The 20,667-nt window shown below is 44.3% G+C and overlaps 1 protein-coding gene and 1 long non-coding RNA gene across 10 annotated transcripts in view; one reads left to right on the top strand and one right to left on the bottom strand.

Annotated features, from left to right (window-relative positions):
- The window catches only part of LOC126983610 (probable histone-lysine N-methyltransferase CG1716), a 63,329-nt gene that overhangs the window by 27,889 nt on the left and 14,773 nt on the right, over window positions 1-20,667 (bottom strand). For all 9 annotated transcript variants that reach the window (XM_050836427.1, XM_050836428.1, XM_050836429.1 and 6 more), the window contains 2 exons: window positions 16,383-20,229; window positions 3,596-3,724 (listed from right to left, as the gene is read on the bottom strand). In XM_050836427.1, coding sequence (XP_050692384.1) covers window positions 3,596-3,724; window positions 16,383-20,101 — 3,848 coding nt within the window. In that variant the 5' untranslated portion in view covers window positions 20,102-20,229. The remainder of the gene's footprint in view (window positions 1-3,595; window positions 3,725-16,382; window positions 20,230-20,667) is intronic.
- Window positions 5,888-9,322, top strand: LOC126983617 (uncharacterized). The gene is made up of 3 exons (XR_007736046.1): window positions 5,888-6,131; window positions 6,293-6,774; window positions 6,929-9,322. It is a non-coding gene; the product is annotated as an uncharacterized LOC126983617 (long non-coding RNA).

Below are 20,667 nucleotides of genomic sequence, written 5' to 3'. Positions count from 1 at the left end.
TCGCACCCCCTCCCCCTCCCCCCTGAGAACACTGCCAGGGCTGGACACACTGGGCCACCTCTCCTCCACTACTCTGGTGAATGGTGTGTTAGTCATTCCTCCCTGACTGGAAGCATTACGGTATGGACAGGTCTACCTAGGACAGGCAATGGGCTCATGTAGCGTACATGTATGTATATGTGTCATAATTGGTGTGTGTATTCATGGCATCATCACATACTCACACAAACACTCATACAAAACAACCTTATGTATCACTATGGGCCTCTGGAGGCAAGCATGCACTTGTATGAGGGAACAAGGATGATGATGATGAGGCACAACAGAGTCACGCGCTGGTGGTGGGGGAGGCTGACGTGTGTTGGCAGCAACACAATGGCACGGATTATTCCTCAAAGGCAACACAAAGTCTAATCACAACTTTTACTCAGCATAATAAATCTGGTCAACAGATTACAATGCAAACTTTATCAAGGCACAGACACCCTGCCTATACTCCTGTACAGAGAGTGCGTCTGGTGTGGGGAGGCTCCACACACACAGCCCTTGAGGACGGTGGAGGCAAAGGCTTCTTGCCTCATTAGCTCCCCTTATGTCGCTGACTTTTCTGCCTCTTAAATTTCACCACAATGTTACATCTCTTTCCATTTTCTACTGCCATTTTCATGCTAACTGTTCTTCTGAACTTATGAAATGCAAGCCTCCACCTCTCCTGTGGCCTCGCTGAACAACTCTAACCCACTCCTTTGCTGCCCATGTCCCTTATGCAAAAGTTTAGCAGCATCTCATCCTTTCATTACTGTGGCTGGCAACCTTTAGAAGAGGCTTCCTTCACCTGTAATGCCTCCTTCCTCAAACTTAAGTGCTTTCAAAGGGGAGTATCAAGACAACAGTAATCCTTTCAGACTACTCAATCAAGACCTTTTCCTTGCTACTATTGAAGAGGAAAGCTTCTTCATTATATTTTGTATTTGCCCTTGACTGTTTCCTCTGCTGTAAAATTATTTTGTCACAGCGGACAATGTTGGACTTGTGTCCAAGTGTGTTAATATACAAGGTACAACTCTGCACAAGTGTGCTGACTTTTTCCTTGCCCCGGCATGCCCACACCCCTGAGAGCCATCAAAGTGATGAGATATTCACTCACCAGGAAGACACGTCTGAGACTCTTTAGTCTGGACACAAGTCAGATGCTGCACCACTGGTGCAGGAAATGTTTTAAGGCTATGTGGACACACCAAGCAACAACACATAAATTGTCTATGGAATTCACACCATACAACTGTTGGCACCGGCCACAAGAGCTGTGGTGCGTGCACAAAGGCAGAGGTGATGCTGGCCTGGGTCTCTGCACCGCTGCAGTGACTCAACACTTTAAATGCTACACACACACTACTAAACATTTCACAAAGCTGGTGCAATTAACTTTTGTATTATTGGTGTAATATTTGTGCTGTGTATAATCCTACACTTCAATTGTAGTCTCTGTGTCAACACTATTTTTTTAGTTGCTGATTCTGGGCAGACTTGTTGCCGCACCACCCACAACACACAAACTTGTCCTTCACGCCTGTCACCACGTTTAGCGGCTACAACATAATCAAGTGTTTGGCTCAGGCTTACTTGTATACTGCATGTGTCCAGCAGTACAATTACTTCATGCTAAAGCAAGGTTTATCAAGTTTCTTATAAAGCAGCCAACTTTGACTGTCTTCACAACACTCATGGTCCTGCTGCAAGCCTCTGGCCACTACTGAACACCATGAGTTTCCCTTCACCTGCTATCTTTCCACTGTTTGTAGGAGGCAACAAGCCAGTGCAGGGGTGGCAGCCACACTTGGAGGAGGCCAGTTCTCAAGTATCTGTTCCCTCCCTGACCCACCTTTCCTGCTCACACCAACACCTTATCAGCAGCCATTACTGGTTGGCTGCAGGATGAAGGTCTTTCCCAAACCTCTCTGCTTCTATCTCATCTTAGTGTACTTATTTTGTTGCACCTAAGGATCTAATTCCATCTCTCCACCAGGTGCTCAGTCTGACCCGACTTCTATATTTATAGGTGGCCGCTGTGTTACTCTGGCCATTCATCTGCTGTCTGCTCAACACGCAATACAGCCTGCCCGCCACAACCCTCGGGCGGCGACTCAATTGTGCAAGATGATAGTGAGGGTTGATGATAGTGAGGGTGGTCAAGTGATGGGGATGATGAGTGTGTTATGAGAACCATGACCCCAGACCATCCTGTGACCTGCTTGTCTGCCTGAGCTGAGGAAAGGTCATGAGTGGTGAAGATGATGGTGACCAGTGAAGCAAGGAAGAGGAAGGTCGGCAAAGGTGAGGTAATGATAGCAGAGGAAACTGATAGAGCCTGAGAAGAGTGGAGGAAAGGACAAGAGGAAAGAATAACAATAAATGGCAGTTGAAAAAAAATGCATAATAAAATAAATGATGAACAGATAAATGAACAAGTTAATGTGGAGCAATGGACGAGCAGTTAAAAAAAAGAGAGAGAGAAAATGGAGATAAATTTATGATTGAGGGAACTTCATATCCTCTTCCCAAATCAAAAAATACTAAAATAAAATAGCAAACATAAATAAGAAAAGCAAATAAATAAATACAAAAAGTTAAGAGGTTATATCCAACAGTGAACACAGCGAAAGCCATGACGAGAACAACAGTGACAAGAAGTAAGAATATCATTGTAAGAAAAAGTAAGAAGGAGGGAAGCAGGGAAGGAAAATAAGGTTGAGCAAAAGCAATGATGAGAACAACAGTGACAAGAACTAAGAATCTGAATGTAAGGAAACGAAAGAGGGAGAGAAGCAGGGAAGGAAAATAAGGTTGAGCAAAAGCAATGATGAGAACAACAGTGACAAGAACTAAGAATCTGAATGCAAGAAAAAGAAAGAGGGAGAGAAGCAGGGAAGGAAAATAAGGTTGAGCAAAAGCAATGATGAAAATAAGTAGCTACCAATAATAATAAATGCAAAAATAATAAAAATAATAATGTAACAATGAATGCAAGGAAAGGAGGCAGCGAGGGAAGCAAAAGCAATGATGAAAATAAGTAGCTACCAATAATAATAAAGGAAAAATAAAAAATGGGAATAATGTAACAATGATAGATAGAAAGAGAAAGAGAGATAGATAGAGGAAGAGAATGAGAAGAGGACAAACAGGAACTAAGAGAAAGACAGAGATAGAAGAAAGAGAAAGAGAGAATGTGAGGAAGGGAAGCAGCGAGGGAAATAAGAGAAAGACAGACAGATAGAAAGAGAGAGACCAATTATGAGAATGTGAGGAAGGGAAGCAGCGAGGGAAGCAAGAGAAAGACAGACAGATAGAGAGAGAGAGAGAGACCGATTATGAGAATGTGAGGAAGGGAAGCAGCGAGGGAAGCAAGAGAAAGACAGATAGATAGAAAGAGAGAAAGAGACAGATTAAGAGAATGGGAGGGAAAACAGATAAGACATACAGAGAAAGAGACAGATTAAGGAGCAAGAACAACATGAGTCAGAGAATAATCACAAGGCCACAATAACAACTTGGCATCAATATAAAAAAGAATGAACGCAGGGCAGTCAGTACTTACGGCGGTAGGTCCGAGCGGGCGCGTAAGCCACAGCCCTTCTCGTCCGCGTTGAACACCTCCACGTCCCCATACTGGCGGTTCAGGAAGCGTTTGTTCGTGCACCGATCCGTGAGAGGGCACCGGGAACCACTGTGGGGGAACGGAGGGGAGAGATGAGTCATGGGGTCGGGAGAAGGTGCGAGGAAATTGTACGTGGGATTGTTTGTGGGGGGATGAAGGGGAGATGAATCATGAGGTCGGGAGAAGGTGTGAGGAGATTGTAGGTAGGATTGTGTGTGGGGTTACGAGCTGGAAGGCTGGATGTGATATGTAGTGGGTAGTGTATTAATGTAGTAGTTGTGCGGGGTGGATGTGTGGTATGTGGAGGACTGGATGTGATATGGAGTGGGTAATATATCAAGTTGTTTAATGTAGTGGTGTGGAGTGTGTGTGACAAGAAGTGGAAGAATGGAAAGTGAAAGAAGTGGAGAGGTTAGAAGAAGAAGAAGAAAAAGAAGGGTTTTAGAAGAGGGGTTAGAAAAAGGGTTAGAAGTGGAGGGCCTTAGTGGTAGATACAGGGTTAAGTGCTGGGACTGGAAAGCTGTGAGTGATATGGAGTGGCTCAGAACTGTTTGATATGGTACTGGAGGGGAAAGGGTAAGGTGTGAACATAAGCAGAAGGGTTGATGTCATTGAGAGGTTAAGAGGTGCTGGGATTGGAAAGCTGTGATATGGAGTGGCTCAGAAATGCTCGATATGATAGTGGAGAGGGTGGATGTGACAAGTAGCAGAACTGTTTGATATGGTAAGGAGGGGTATGGGTGGATAAATGAGATATGGAGGAAGCATTTCAAATCAGAGATGACTGTGTGTGAGTGTGAGGGAGAACAGAGGTAGCTGGTAAGGAAGCAAAATCAACGTAGGAAACCGGAGCGAGGTGGAAAGGGATGAAAGAAAAAAAGCAGAAGGGTTAGTGTCGTTGAGAATTTAAGAAGTGCTGGGACTGAAAGGCTGGGGGAGTGATACTGATTAGTTTAGTAGGAGAAGGAGTATGTAGTAGGAGTGTGATGATGAGTAGGTAAGTAAGGCTAGGAGTTGCTTCATCTTCTGACTAGGACAGGTCACGACAACACAAAAATAAGGAAAAAATGCCTCAAACACAGAGCTCTATATCCAAGCAGACAGAGAATGAGGCCAAAAGACATTCAGGATAGTTCTAAATATGGGTTACATCCAGACATGGGGTGATTACTTATGTTATGTAATCAATTACGATTACTTCACATTTTCACGATTACGATTACAATAAAATCAGGTGTAATCAATTAAGATTACACGATGTATTACTCGTGATTACAATCGTGATTACAGGAAGGACTGAAAGGTGAACTTGCAAATTTCCTACACATGCACCATACTAAATATTTAATTGGTTGAATTACTACAGATATTTAGAGTACATAATTGTGTACCAGAAACTATTAACTAAAACTTTGCTAATGTAATCGCAAAAGTAATCACGATTACGATTACATTTTAATGTTTTCGATTACAATTACGATTACTTAAAAAACTAAGAGGGTAATTGATTACGTTTACGATTACTTGAAAAACCGTAATTGATTACGATTACAGATTACAATTACCCCATGTCTGGTTGCATCTAAAAACTGGGTGATCAGACTGAACACTGCATCTCCCCTTTGCTAATGAATAAATAAAATGCCTCGAACACACAGCTCCATATCCAAGCAGACTGAGAATGAAGCCAAAGACATTCGGAACGGTTCTAAATATGGGTGACATCTAAAACCTGGGTGATAATACTAAACACTCACTCCTTTGCTAATGAATAACTGATAGATCGTTTGCACGTCAACATCTAGGATCAAACAAAAGATAATCCCACTGAATAACTTATGAATTAAATGATGAGCAAAACTTAAATAAACAATGAAATTACACCCTGAACGAGGCTATTGAATAAAGCATCATCAATATAGGAACCTCGTACTTCACCGCTATAGAAAATAGCGTAAAAAAAGATGAAGATAACAGTAAAGCTGAGGGGATGAAGGAGATAAATAAGGAGCGAGTACCATCAAGTAAAGAGGGAGGGAAGCAGAGCGGCAAGTAAGGACGAGCAAAAGGAATGATGAAAATGAGTAACAATAATTTTTTTTTTTTTTTTTTTTTTTTTACAGCAAAGGAGACAGTTCAAGGGCACAAAAAAAGCAAACATTAATAAAAAAAAAAGCCCGCTACTCACTGCTCCTAAAAAGAATCCAAAGAGGACAGTAAAAATAAAAATAATAAAGTAATGCAAGAATATAAGTACTAAGAATATTGTGTTAGAGGACGAAGGATGAAGAAGAAGAACGGATGGATAGATGAGGCGCAGTGTGTGTAAGAAGCAGTGATGGTTGTGACGGCTATGGATAAGAGGCGAACGGATGGACTTGTATGGGCGTGGGAAGGGGAGGAAGGAACAGCGGAAAGGTGAAGGAGATAGCAGAAGGAATGAGGGTAAGGAATAGATATAGCAAGCAGGACTGAGGTATGTAGGGTAAGTGATTATGGAAAGGTTGGGAATACTATGAATGGCAAGGGGAACTATGAGAACATGCTAAGTGAATGGGAGGAAAGAAGGTGGAAAAGTGAAGGGGATAGTAGAGAAAGAAATGAGGGTAAGGAATAGATATAGCAAGCAGGACTGAGGTAGGTAGGGTAAGTGATTATGGAAAGGTTGGGAATACTATGAATGGCAAGGGGAACTATGAGAACATGCTAAGTGAATGGGAGGAAAGAAGGTGGAAAAGTGAAGGGGATAGTAGAGAAAGAAATGAGGGTAAGGAATAGATATAGCAAGCAGGACTGAGGTAGTAGTAGGTGAGCAGGGAAAGGTTGGAAATACTGACCACTGAGAATATGCTAAGAGAAGGGAGGAAAGAATGGTGATAAGGTGAAGGGGATTGAAGAATGAACGACGGCAAAGAAATATATATGGCAAGAAGGACTGAGGTAGAAGTGGATGAGACGGGAAAAGCTGAGAATACTATGAATGACAAGAGGAACTATGATAACATGCTAAGATATGAGATAGTGGGTGAAGAAAAGAAAGAATGGGATGGAAAATATGGGTAAGGAATAGATATGTGGCTAGCAGGAGGATTGTGGAAGTAGTGGGTGAGCAGGGAAAGGTTGGGAATACTGATGAATGGCAAGGGGAACTATGATAACATGATAAGGTATGAGATAGTGGGTGAAGAAAAGAAAGAATGGGATGGACAATTTGGGTAAGGAATAGGTATGGCTAGCAGGAGGATTGTGGTAGTAGTGGGTGAGCAGGGAAAGGTTGGGAATACTGATGAATGGCAAGGGGAACTATGATAACATGCTAAGATATGAGATAGTGGGTGAAGAAAAGAAAGAATAGGATGGATATAGAGGATGCATGAATAAATTTAAACGTAGAAAAGGATGCAAGGTTTGAATAGAATGAAACAGATGGGTGAACAAATGAAAAGATATAAATTAATGGAAAGTTTAAAAAGTGTAGCATGGAGTGGTAAGTAAAGATGGTTAGTTAGCATGAAGTGGAAGAAGTACAGGCATTGAAAGAATTACAGGACAAATAGATGAGTATGGGGAAGAGAAAGAGCTATCAAATCAGTAGGAGAGGGGGAGAAAAAATAAATAAAGGTTCTGTTTTGGAATATCAGGGAAGGGGAAGTGTGAAGAAATGAAGGCGTGAGAGGGCAGAAAATAAGTCAAAATCATTATATTAAGTTTTGGAACAGAAGAAGGGAATCAAAACAGCAAATGGGGGTTAAGAAGTTATGAGACAGCAGAGGGGAATGCAGACACCAAAGGAAAATTAGATAGCCGACGAGAATTTCCGTAAAGTTAAGGAACAGCATGTGAGAATTCAAGAAAAGAATGGAATTAAAGTTTTGTAGAAAGAGAGGGCATTCAAAATGGCAATGAAAATATAAAAAAATAGCAAAGGGGGAATTAAAAAGCTTGGGAACAGTAAAGTGAATTGAAACAGATGAAAATTAAAACACGAGAGGAAAATTTGTTCAGTGTTTTTGATAGTGTCTGTAATAGAAGAAAGCTGAAAGTAAATGTCAACAAAAGTAAAGTGATGGTTTGTGAGCGAAGTCGAAGTGAGGTTGTAGATTTTGTATGCTCATATAGAGTGGGAATTGAAAGTGAAAAAGAATGCAAAATAATTTTGAATGGTGAAGAAATGGAGGAGGTCAATGAGCTTAAGAACCTTGGATCAGTTATGTGTAAGCATGGTGGTATGGAAGGAGAGATAAGAGAAAGGGCATTGCAAGGAAGAAGGGTGGTCGGGTCTTTGGGACGAATAATGAATGGCAGAAGTGTGAGCATGGAGGTAAAGAGGGATTTGAGAAATACAATAATAGTACCAACCCTCACATATGCAAGTGAAACATGGCCCTGGAATGAAAGTCAGAGGTCTAGAGTGCAGGCAGTGGAAATGAGTTATTTGAGGAGTGCTTGTGGTGTGAGTAGAATGGATGGAATGAGTAATGAAAGTGTGTACGAGCATTTTGGAATGTGTCACGGGGGTGAAGGGAAGAAGTGTGGAGCAGTGGAAGAAATGAAGCAACAGACTTTAAAGTGGTTTGGCTACATGGAGTGAATGGAGGAGAGTAAGATGACCAGAAGGGCATATGTGAGTGAGATAGAGGGAGGGAATGCCAGAGGACGACCTCCAGTGAAATGGAGGGATAGGGTACAAGAGTACGTTAGGGAGAGGGGGGAAAAATCTTTGAGAAACTTTGAGCAGGCAAGGAGGGAGTGTCTGGATAAAGATGGAAGCTCTTCTGCCGTGGCCATCCCCTGGTGGGAGCTCCTAGGAGCAGGCGTTGATGAAATGATGATGATGATGATGATGATGAGAGGAATTAAAGCAGGAAAGGGGTATGGAAAATTTGGGGAACGGCAAAGTAGAATGGACAGAAAGGGACAAAAGGGAAGATAGATGGAAAGATAAGCAGAAAAAAATTAACACAAGGGAAGACAGATGAAAAGATAAGCAGGAAAAAGGAAAACAAGGGAAGATTTTTTTTTTTTTTTTCTTTTTACAGCAAAGGAGTCTGTTCAAGGGCATAAAAAAAGGAAACAAATATGAAGAAAAAAAAAAGTGGGAAGACAAATGAAAGAGATTAGCAGATTGTGATGCCGAACTTCCTCAGTGTTGCCAATATATCTAACCCTGAAGTCACATATGAGCTGTGTGTGTGTATGTGAGATATCATAACAACCATTAAATAAAAAAGAAAAGAAAAGGACAGAAAAAACATGCATACTGGACCAGTGATAGAACTAACCTATCCTGCTTTTCATAGGTCACTCAACAGGGAAAGCAAAAAATAGTAGTTGGATGAATTTGGGTAGAAAAATGATGGAAAATTATCTCGGAAAAAAAAATAATAATAATCTGGAAATAAAAAGATGAGAAATAGGGGAGAAAATGAACACTTGCAAAATAGAGAAATGATTGTTGTGTTACTGTATAAAAGTAGTAAGATCCGATTGTAACAGTTATAGGGGAAGAAGCTTACTCAGTGCACCGGGAAATGTATAAGGAAGTGTTTTGAATGAGAGGATGAAAATAACTGATAAAAATGTTTGTTACAAGGATGAGGGGATGAATGAGATACAGAGGAGGCATTTCAAACCAGAGATGACTGTGTGCGTGTGTGTGTGTGTGTGTGTGGGGGGGGCATCAGTAGCCAGTAGGGGAGCAAAATCAATGTAGGGAACCAGAGCGAGAGGTGGAAATGGATGAAAGAAAAACAGCAATAAAGAAGTTAATAGTAAGAAACTGACCCCTCTTTCGGCCACCTCTTTGGATTCTTTTTAGGAGCAGCGAGTGGCGGGCTTTTTTTATTATTGTTTCCTTTTTTTGTGCCCTTGAGCTGTCTCCTTTGTTGTAAAAAAATAAAATAAAAGAGAAAGAGAGAGCCACCTGCCATTGATAACATAACGGAAGAAATACTAAACTAATATGTACTGGTGGAATAGACCTTGTGGCTGTGTAATCTATCTGGGAGGAGGGTGAGGTGCCAGAAGACTAGAGAAACAGCCGTCACTGTGCCGCTGGATAAAGGGAAAAAAAGGAGTGCCTAAGGATTATTGTACGAGTTATAGGAGGCTAGGCTTATGCAGTGTGCCAGAGAGTATATGGAAGGGCTTTCAATGAGATAAATAACCGATGAAAAATGTTGGAGGAAGGAAGACTGAGAAAAAGGAAATGACATGTGGACCTGAAATGATGAGATGAAAATAACCAATAAAAATGTAGATAATGAAAAGAAAAGGAAGAGGAGGCGTAGACCAAATCTTAGCACCAAAAATGAAGGTTGAAAAATGTTGGTGATGAGGAAGGAAGATTAAAAAGGGAAATGATGAGTGGACCTGAAATGAGGGGATGAAAACAACCGATAAAAATGAAGGTTATGATCAAGGAAGATAGAAAATGGAGAGGAGGCGTGGACCAAATCTTAGCACCAAAAATGAAGGTTGAAAAATGTTGGTGATGAGGAAGGAAGATTAAAAAGGGAAATGATATGTGGACCTGAAATGAGGGGATGAAAACAACCAATAAAAATGTAGGTCATCAGCAAGGAAGATAGAAAAGGGAGAGGAGGCATGGACCAAATCTTAGCACTGAATATGATGGTGATGAGGAAGGAAGATTAAAAAGGAAATGATGTGTGGACCTGAAATGAGGCGATGAAAATAATCGTTATGGGCAAGAAAGATAGAAAAGGGAAATGAGGTGTGGACCAAATCTTACCACTGAAAATGAAGGTTGAAAAATAGTTAAAGATAGGAAGCTGTTAACTGGTTTCATGGAGTTGGAGAAGGCTTACGACATGGATGACTGACAGGAAAAGTTGGAAAGTTTTGTTTAGTCGGTGCAACATCTGTGGTCATATGCCGGAGAGAGACAGAAGGGGAAGGAATTATAGGAGAAGGGAACAGATCCCAGGAGACGGGACACAACCCCCGATTAATACCTGGTACTCATTCACTGCTGGGTGGACAGGGGCATAGGGTATCGGAAAAGCCGCCCAAGATTTTCCACTCCGCCTGGGAATCGAACCCGGGCTCTCTCGGTTGTGAGCCGAGTGTGCTAACCACTGCACCACGAAGCCCCACTGACAGGAAGGGTTGATGGATGCCGAGACAGAATAGGAATACAAAGCAGAGGAGGAGAAAGGAGGATGAAGAGAAGACTGAAATAGGAAAAACACACCACTATACCATGACGAGGAGGATGATTAGATACAGGAAGAAGAGGAGGAAGAGAAGATAGGTTAAACACTCACAACTAGATAATGAAGAGGAGGTAGAGGATTACATATAGGAAGAAGAGGAGGAGGAGGAGGAGGAGGAGGACATTTGGCATAGGAAGACAAACTCACCACAAAATCATAAGGACGTGGAATGGGATTGAACGCAGGAAGAAAACGAGGGAAAAAAAAAAAAAAAGAGAAGAGGAAAACTGACAAAGAGAATAGGATTGAGATATATACAGTGTGGGAAGGTGTCTGCTTGAAGGGATCAGGTACTTTTAGAAGGGATGTGAGTGCCTCTGTGTGTAGGAATAGGAGACGGAGGAGTTGTTGACAGGAATATATGATGTCACAAAGACTACACAATAATTACATGGATGGTTATATGAGAAATGAAAGCTAGGGTGAGGGATATATGTGCAGGGTTCCAAGTGAGAGGTATAGAGTGGGTGTGGGCAGGTATATTTACAGACGATACAGTGTTGGTATGAGGGGAATGGATGCTGTAGAGAATTGTTAATGAATCTGACAGGGTGTGTAAAAGGAAAAAGTTGCAAAGATGTGTTGGAAAGACTAATGCAATAATATCTGAAAGGGCATGAGAGCAGAGACCACTTATTTCGAGGAGTTGTACAGAGTTAGGTTAGGTTAGGTTAGGTTAAGATAGAAAAGGATGCTGTAGAGAATTGTTAATGAATCTGACATGGTGTGTAAGAGGAAAACATAGGAGGATGTGTCAGTAGGAGTAATGAATGAGCGCAGAGGCCAGTGATTTTGAGAAGTTGTACAGAGTTAGGTTAGGTTAGGAAGAAGAGGAAATGAATGGATGCTGTAGAGTTGTTAATGAATCTGACAGTGTGTGAAGAGGAAAACATAGGAGGAAATGTCAGGATAATGTAATCGTGTCTGAATGAGAGCAGAGACCATTGATTTTGAGAAGTTGTACAGAGTTAGGTTAGGTTAGGTTAGACAGAAAAGGCTGCTGTAGAGAATTATTAATGAATCTGACAGGGTGTGTAAGAGGAAAACGTATAAGAAAATGACAGTAGAAGTAATGTAATTGTATCTGAAAGGGGAAGACTGAGTGACCATTGATTTTGAGAAGTTGCACAGAGTTAGGTTAGGTTAGGTTAGGTTAGATAGAAAAGGATGCTGTAGAGAATTATTAATGAATCTGACAGGGTGTGTAAGAGGAAAACATATAAGAAAATGTCAGTAGAAGTAATGTAATTGTATCTGGAAGGGCAAGAGAGAGCGACCACTGATTATGAGATGACGTACAGAGTTAGGTTAGGTTAGGTTAGGTTAGATAGAAAAGGATGCTGTAGAGAATTACTAATGAATCTGACAGGGTGTGTAAAAGGAAAACATATAAGAAAATATAAGTAGAAGTAATGTAATTGTATCTGAAGGGGCAAGACAGAGCGACCATTGATTTTGAGAAGTCGTACAGAGTTAGGTTAGGTTAGATAGAAAAGGATGCTGTAGAGAATTATTAATGAATCTGACAGGGTGTGTAAGAGGAAAATATATAAGAAAATGTCAGAAGGAGTAATGTAATTGTATCTGGATGGGCAAGAGCGAGCGACCATTGATTATGAGATGCCGTACAGAGTTAGGTTAGGTTAGGTTAGGTAGTACAAGACATGACTGGGAAAGAGAGAATGAAGGATGCAAGTGAATTCAAATACTAAGGAGGCATGGTTTGATGTAAGCGTTGAAGCATGGAGGAAAAGTAATGGGAGAAGATAATAGGATAAACAGGTAATTAAACAGATAATAGGTGCATTGAAGAGCTATGAAAGGAGGAAGTGTTAGCATTTTTTTTTTTTTTTTTTTACAACAAAGGAGACAGCTCAAGGGCACAAAAAAAGGAAACAATTATAAAAAAAAGCCCACTACTCGCTGCTCCTAAAAAGAATCCAAAGAGGTGGTCGAAAGAGGGGTCAATTTCGGGAGCAGAGGTAAAGAAGGGCATAGGAAATAGAATCATCCTCTCAGCTCTGTCATATGGGGGCGGAGCGTAGCCGAGCAATTACAACTACATGCGGTGGAAACAAGCTGTATGAGAGGTGCATGTGGTGTGTATAGATTGGAGAGAGGAAGCAATGAAGATGTGGACGACTTTTTCTCACCATTATCATTAGGAAAGCAAAGAAAATGGATGATATGTTTGGTAGGGGAGACATCAGTAAAAGAAAAAAAGCAGAAGAATAGAAATGAAGAGTAAAAATAACCTAAAAATAAAGTTCCACTGGTTAGTTGGTGAATATAAGGAGGTGGAAGGAATATAGGAAGAGGAGAAAGGAAAAGGAGGAGTTTTCATTTTTATTGTATTTTATTTTGTATTTTTCTAGCAAGGGAGACAGTTCAAAGGTAAAAAAACAACAACAGCAACAACAAGCCCACTAGACCCTGCCCCCACTACAGAAAAAAAGTAAAGATGGGACAGAGGAAGCAATGAGGATGTGGACGAGTTTGCATTTTTTATTTTATTTTGTTTTGTATTTTCTAGCAAGGGAAAGGTGAAAGGGACAAAAAACAACAACAGCAACAAAGAGTCCACTAGACCCTGCTCCCACAACAGAAAAAAGAACAATAGGCCACAAGAGAGGTCAATTTGGAAGCAATGAGGATGTGTATGAGTTTGCATTTTTATTTTATTATTATTATTTTTTTTTTTTCTAGCAAGGGAGGCAGGTCAAAGGTCAATAAACAGCAACAACAAGCCCACTCACTAGACCCTGCCCCCACAACAGAAAAAAGAACAACAGGCCACAAGAGAGATCAATTTGGAAGCAATGAAGATGTCGCTGAGTTTTCATTTTATTTTTTTATTTTTTCTAGCAAGGGAGGCAGGTCAAAGGTCAGTAAACAGCAACAACAAGCCCACTCACTAGACCCTGCCCCCACAACAGAAAAAAAGAACAACAGGCCACAAGAGAGGTCAATTTGGAAGCAATGAAGATGTGGACGAGATTTCATTTTTATTTTATTTTGTTTAATTTTGTATTTTCTAGCAAGGGAGGCAGGTCAAGGGGGCAAAAAAACAATAACAGCAACAAGAAGCCCACTAGACCCTGCCCCCACAACAGAAAAAAAGGGCAAGAGGTCAGAGGAGACGTCAATTTCGGGTGTAACAGTGACGGGAGTGAATAGTGGAGTGGGCTGGATAGGTGAAGACTAGTGTGGCGCTCTGAGATGGTTCGGACACGTGATATATAAAAGAGTGAGAATGACTTTGAGAGGAGAGTATATGAGAACAAGACTGAGGGAGAGGGTGTTAAGGGGAGACCACTAGACCAATTGAGTATATGAGTATTTGAGAGCTTTTAGGCAAGGGATTGAGTGTGCTGAGAGGGAGTGCCAGAACAGGGAATATTGGAGAGGATTCTGTCGTAGCTATCTTCTGAGGGGGTGGAATCTAAGAGCCTCTGGAGAACTAGTAGGCAGGGAAAGTATGCTGAGAGGGAGTGCTGAAGGGGATACTGGAGAGGATTCTGTCGAGGCTATCTTCTTATGGAGGGGATTTTAAGAGCCTCTGGAGATATAGATGAACATAGATACACATATTCACCACGATTATTAGGAAAGCAAGGAAAATGGATGATATATTTGGTAGGGAGACATCAGTAAAATAAAAAAGCAGAGAATAATAGAAATGAACAGTAAAAATAACCAAAAAATACAATGTCATTAGTTAGTTTGTGAATATAAGGAGGTGGAAGGAAAATAGGAAGAGGAGAGAGGAAAAGGAAGAGAAGAAGAAAAAACTCACTACATCGCGAGGAGGTGGATTAGACGTAGGAAGAAAAGGAGGAGAAGGAGGAGGAAAAGGAGAAGAGGAAAATTGGACATGGAAAGAAGAGGAGGAGGAGGAAAAGTAGAAGAGGAAAACAAAGACAGAAAAAGCTCTAATGACTGCTATAATTACCACCAGCAGGAGGCCAGTGAGGTATAAAAAGAGGAGGAGGAAAACAGGAAGAGGAAAACTGAGATAGACGAACTGTCACCACGATGTCACAAGAGGAATTGGGAAGGTTATAGGAAGAGGAGGAGGAGGAGGAGGAAGAGTAAGAGGAAAGAGGAGGACTGAGAAAGGAAGAGTACTCATCACCAATGGAAACAGTGCTCAGAAGGGAAAGACTCCTATGGTTTGGTCATGTAAAGAAACTGAGCTCAGGAGGGAAAGACCCATAAGGTTTGGACATGTAAAGAAACAGTGTTCAGAAGGGAAAGACTCCAATGGTTTGGACATGTAAAGAAACAGTGTTCAGAAGGGAAAGACTCATAAGGTTTGGATATGTAAAGAAACAGTGCTCAGAAGGGAAAGACTCCGATGGTTTGGACATGTAAAGAAACAGTGCTCAGAAGGGAAAGACTCCGATGGTTTGGACATGTAAAGAAACAGTGCTCAGAAGGGAAAGACTCCGATGGTTTGGACATGTAAAGAAACAGTGCTCAGAAGGGAAAGACTCCGATGGTTTGGTCATGTAAAGAAACAGTGCTCAGAAGGGAAAGACTCCTATGGTTTGGACATGTAAAGAAACAGTGCTCAGAAGGGAAAGACTCCTATGGTTTGGACATGTAAAGAAACAGTGCTCAGAAGGGAAAGACTCCGATGGTTTGGACATGTAAAGAAACAGTGCTCAGAAGGGAAAGACTCCTATGGTTTGGACATGTAAAGAAACAGTGCTCAGAAGGGAAAGACTCCGATGGTTTGGACATGTAAAGAAACAGTGCTCAGAAGGGAAAGACTCTGATGGTTTGGACATGTAAAGAAACAGTGCTCAGAAGGGAAAGACTCATAAGGTTTGGACATGTAAAGAAACAGTGCTCAGAAGGGAAAGACTCCGATGGTTTGGACATGTAAAGAGAGCAGGTGAGGATACAGTGCTGGGAGTTGTGGAGAGATTAGAGGTAGAAGGAAGGAGACCAGTTGGTAGACCTAGGAAAATGTGGAGGTGTATACAGGAAGACTTGGCATTGATGGGATTGGATGAGCATCGGGCAGAAGACAGAGTGGATGAGCATCGGGCAGAAGACAGAGTAGAATGGAGGAGAGCCATAAAGCGTCCAACCGCTCAGGAAGAGTGAACACGGACGTTAAACAAAATGATCATGGAAAAAAAAAAAAAAAAAAAAAAAGAGTGGGGAGGAGGAGGAGGAGGAGGAGGAGGAAGAGAAGGCTTGAGCTAGGAAAAACACACTTACCACTATCATAGGGAAGAAAAAAAAGAGAAAGAGACAAGAAAGAAGAGGAGGAGGAAGAAGAGAACTGAGGTAGAAAGAAATTAAAACAAAAGAAGATTAGGAAGAGGAAGAGGAGGAGGAGGAAGAGGAAGAAGAGATCTGAAATAAAAAGAAAGAAAAAGTAGAAAGAAAAGAAACCAAAAGAAGATTAGAAAGAGGAAAATTTGAGGAAGAGGAAGAGGAGGAGGAGGAGGAGTTAGGAACAGGAAGACACTCACCACTCTATCATGAGGAGACGATTGAGGCAGTCCTCCCCGCAGCCCACCTCTCCCCGCGCCACCTCCTCTTTGGTCAGGGAACAGTCGCACACCATCCGACGCACCTCCTTGTTCCGCTTGCTCCTCTTCCGCTCACAGATGTACACATTCTCCTCCAGGTGGGTGAAGCTCCGCAGCCGTTCCTCCACCACAGCCCTGTTCCGCGCCACCCTCTCCTCCGCTTCCTTCCTCAGCTGCTCCTCGTCCACTTCCTCCACCTCCTCCTCCTTCTTCACCTCCTCCTTCTCTTCCACCACTTCTGTTTTTGCTTTTTCCTCCTCCTTGTCTTCCTTCTCCTCCTTCACCTCCATTTCCTTCTCCTTCTCCTCCTCCTCCTCCTCCTCTTCTTCTAAGTCCATCGGTTCTGCTTTGGTTATCTCCTCCATGTGAATCTCCTGTATTTCATCCTCCTTGCTTTCCTCCTCCTCCTCCTCCTTGCTTTTATTCTCCTTGTCACTTCCGTTGCTCTGCGTTTCCGATTGCCCGTTTGTCTGACTCCTGCGGCCACCCCTAAATGCAAACCAGCTCCTATGCGACTGGTCATCCTTGGCGGGTTTCTTTGGGGCGTTGGTCTTGGGGGAGGACGAGGCGATGATGGAGAGCCCGGGTATCTCACACTCCGAGGCTGGCGATGCCGTGTCCTCGAGGAAGGGAATGGTTGTGCTGGAGGAGGAGAAGCCGAGAAAGCTCCCTAAGCCTCCCTGGTCCTCGGCGTTGTGGGAGAACAGGCCCTTGGAGGTGAGGGTGTCCTGTGTGTTGGTGTTATGGGTGGTGATAGTGGTAGGTGGTGTAGGTGGGGTAGGTGGAGTGTCCGAGGGCATGGGTATGTCTAGAAGGTTTGTGATTTGCGTTCTCTTGCTGACGGACTCTTTCTCATCCTTCTCCTCCTTTGAACTGTCCCTTTTGCTCTTGTTTTTCTCTCTCTCCCCTTGATGCGATTCCTCTTTCTCGCTTCTATTCACTTCTCTGTCCCTAACTTGGTCGTCCCTCTTCCTGGTTTGGTCTCTGGTACTCCTGTTCGTCTCCCTCTCCCTCTCGCTCCTTCCCCGGCCTGCTTCTCTGTCCACTGTGGCAGCCTCCGTTCTTCCCCTGACGGCATCTCTCTCACTGCTCTTATCTCTAGTCTCAGTCTTGCTCTGGTCTTTGTTGTCACTCTTAATGGTTTCTTTACTCTTCACTGTGTCTCTGTCTCCTCTGGTCACCTCTTCTTTGCCTTCTATCTCGTCCTTATCACCTCCATTTCCTGAGTCTTCCCTTGCGTCTTTTTCACTCAAGCTGCGTTGCTCTACCGCCTCCTCGCTCTTCTCCCTCTCAACGCTTCTGAGGGAGTTTGTGTTATCCTTCAATGGCTCCTTCCCAGCGTCCTTCTCATCCCTGGAGTCCTTGATCTCCCTGGGTGTCTCCTTTTCCAGGGGTCGAGTAGGATTCCCGCTTCTTTGTGAGTCCCTGTTGTGTGTGGGGGACTCCTTCTCGCGTGGGACTTCTCGCTCTACCCTGGGGGACAGTACTGCGTCTTTCTTGCTTCTGGGGGAGTCCTGGGGTGTGACTGGGGGCTTCTTGGGTAGAGGTGGCACTGGGGGAGGTACTGGTGTGGCTGGGGCAGGGGGCGGTTCAGGGGGCATGTGGATGTCAGCTAAAGTTGGGCAGTGTGGTGTTTCCCTCTGTGATGTGGGTGTGGGTGTGCCATGCCTCTCCACCTCTTCCTCCTCCTCCTCCACTTTCCTCCTCTTCCGCTGGTCCTCCTCCTTGGCGTCACCGAGTCTCTTCTTCGTCTCCTCTTGTTTGCTCTCTTCTCTAGTCTCCTCCTCCTTCTGGTCCTCTTTCCTCTTCTTAGCCTGAGGTGAAGTTATCTCCGGCTCCTTTTCCTCCTTTGGTTTGATGGGTTTTGCTGGACTGTCCTCCTTCTCACTTCTCTCCCTCTTCCCTCCTGCCTTCCTTAGTGCCTCCTCCTCCTGCCTGCTGTGTCTGGGTGAGGAAGGGGAGGCAGAGGGGGCGGAGGGCATGGAGGCGAGGGAAGCAGAAGGCAGGGGTATATTCTCCATCACACTCGCACTTTTTACCTTCTGTGGGGAGCTGGCACCCTTCTCACACCCCCTGGCACTGTCCTTGGCATCCTGTCCACTCCCTGGGGCTAAGACAACACCCTCCTTCCCCCTTGTGGCTGGGGATGGCGGAGGAATGGACGGGGGGGAGGTACCGCTGGGGTCATTGCCTTGCGTACTTGGGGCTCTGGGTGACGCTGGGCCTCCAACGAGTGTCACTAAGTTGCTCCTTTGTCCCCTGTTAAGTCTGGGGTCTGGGGGAGGTTCTGCAGGTGCTTGGGGGGGGATGAGCTTGGGTGCTGGCTGCCTGGGGTGACTGGTGATGGTGGTGATCTTGGTGGTGGTGGTGGAGGTGGTGATAGCAGGTGCAGTGGTGGTGGCTACACTAGTGGTGGTGGGTGTGGTGGTGCTGGTGACGGTGGAGACAGCAGGAGTGGTGGTGGTGGTGGCAGTGGTGGAGGTAGTGGGTGGAGTGGAGGCTGCAGTGGAGTTCATTCTGGTCAGTCTTGTCAGGCTAACCGTCACGACCTGTCCCTGCAGCCTCCTGTGCATGGTATCTCTCTGCGACGATGGGTTCTCCTCATCCTCCTTCTTCTGCAGATGAGGTGGGGGATCTACGTCCATGGGTGAGTCTGTGTTCTTATCCGCACCCTCACGCACACCCTTCACCCCGAGCCCTACACTGGGTGACTGGACACACTCCTTATCACTGTTGCCTTTCTCACTGTCCGTCTTTTTTGCAGGTTCACTGGGGGTGTGTGGGGACTCCTCAACTGCTCTGCTCCCCTCCTGAGTCGCTGGTTTACTGATTTTACCGGCAGGGGAATCTCTACTCTTATCTTCGGAAGGTGCGATCTTAGGGTTGTCCGCTACTCCCTCGTTCTCCTCGCGTTCATCATCCTTCCCTTTTCCTCTCTTTCTGATTGGTTTCCTCCGTGGGTCTTCCTCCCTCCGCCCACTCCTGGTTATCCTCACGAACTCCTCCACTTCCTCTAAGCCATTGTGGAGGGAGTTAGTGGGTGGTTTTTCCTCTCTCTCCTCGCTCTGGCTGTCTCTCCTCCTCTTCTCCTCCTTCTCGGACTCGCTAAGTTTTCTCCTCCGTTCCTGTTTTTCCTCCACGTCCTCACTCCTGTTTTCTTTCCTCCGCTCGTCTTTTTCCTCCACGCTCTCCACTTGCTCCTCATTCTGCTTGGGTTTCTTCACTACCTCACTTCTCTCCTCCTCCACCACCTCCTCCTTCCTCCTCTTCTCACTCTTCTCCTCTGCCTCCTCACTTAGTTTCCTCCCTCGTTCGCTCCTTTCCTCCAGTTCCTCACTTTTCTCCTCCTCCCTGCTGTCTTTCCTCCCTCGCTCACCCCTCTCCTCTCCCTCATCGCTACGGTCGTCGCTCCGGCTGTCCTTCCTCCGCCCCGTTGCTTTCCTGGGGCGGCCTGGGGTTAGGGTAGGGGAGGGGGCGGGGGCGGTAGCTTCTGGGGACCCTATACCAGAGACGATTTTCTTGAAGCAACCCCCGACCTCGTCATCTGCAAATCGCGAGTTCGGTTTGCGAGTCCGTGCCGATCGTCTGACTGGAGTAGCAGCAGCAGTGGTGGTGGTGGACGGGGCAAGGGTAGGGGCGTCACCCGCGTCCCCATTCATAGCTGTGGCCAGGGGGTAGTGACGCCGAGGGCACTGGTACGACACTACGCGATGGCACTAAGGGAATAGCTCACCCAGTAGTGCCCTCCCTGCCTCCTCCGCCTCTCCGTTCTCTGCTGCCTTGGTGCCTGTGAGGGGAAGAAAGGTGTTCGGTAAGAGTCTGTTAGGGTGCCGGGCCTTAAAGCTAATAGGAGAAAGGGGGATGTCTTAGGGGGTAACTGTCAGGGAGAGGAGCTTCATTAAGTACCTGAAATGGAAAGAGGTATTCTGTAAGGGTGTTGGGCCTTAGAGCTAACAGGGGAATGGGGGAGTCTTAAGGGTTAACTGTTAGGGAGAGGAGCTTCATTAAGTACCTGAAATGGAAAGAGGTATTCTGTAAGGGTTTGTTAGGGTGATATGCCTTAACGCCTTGACTGTGGACATCCTACAAGAAGACATCCCTAAGCTACATGAGTGGAGCAAAAAGTGGCTGCTACAATTCAGTGCAGAAATATGTAGTCATGCACTTTGGGAGCGGATATCTAGCACACCAATACCACATGGGAAATACTCCACTATCCACCACA

This window comes from Eriocheir sinensis, chromosome 54 (genome assembly GCF_024679095.1).
Source record: "Eriocheir sinensis breed Jianghai 21 chromosome 54, ASM2467909v1, whole genome shotgun sequence".
In the NCBI taxonomy this organism is placed as follows: domain Eukaryota; kingdom Metazoa; phylum Arthropoda; class Malacostraca; order Decapoda; family Varunidae; genus Eriocheir; species Eriocheir sinensis.
The sequence above is the reverse complement of the archived record's forward strand: the minus strand, read 5'-3'. Positions and strand labels throughout refer to the sequence as shown.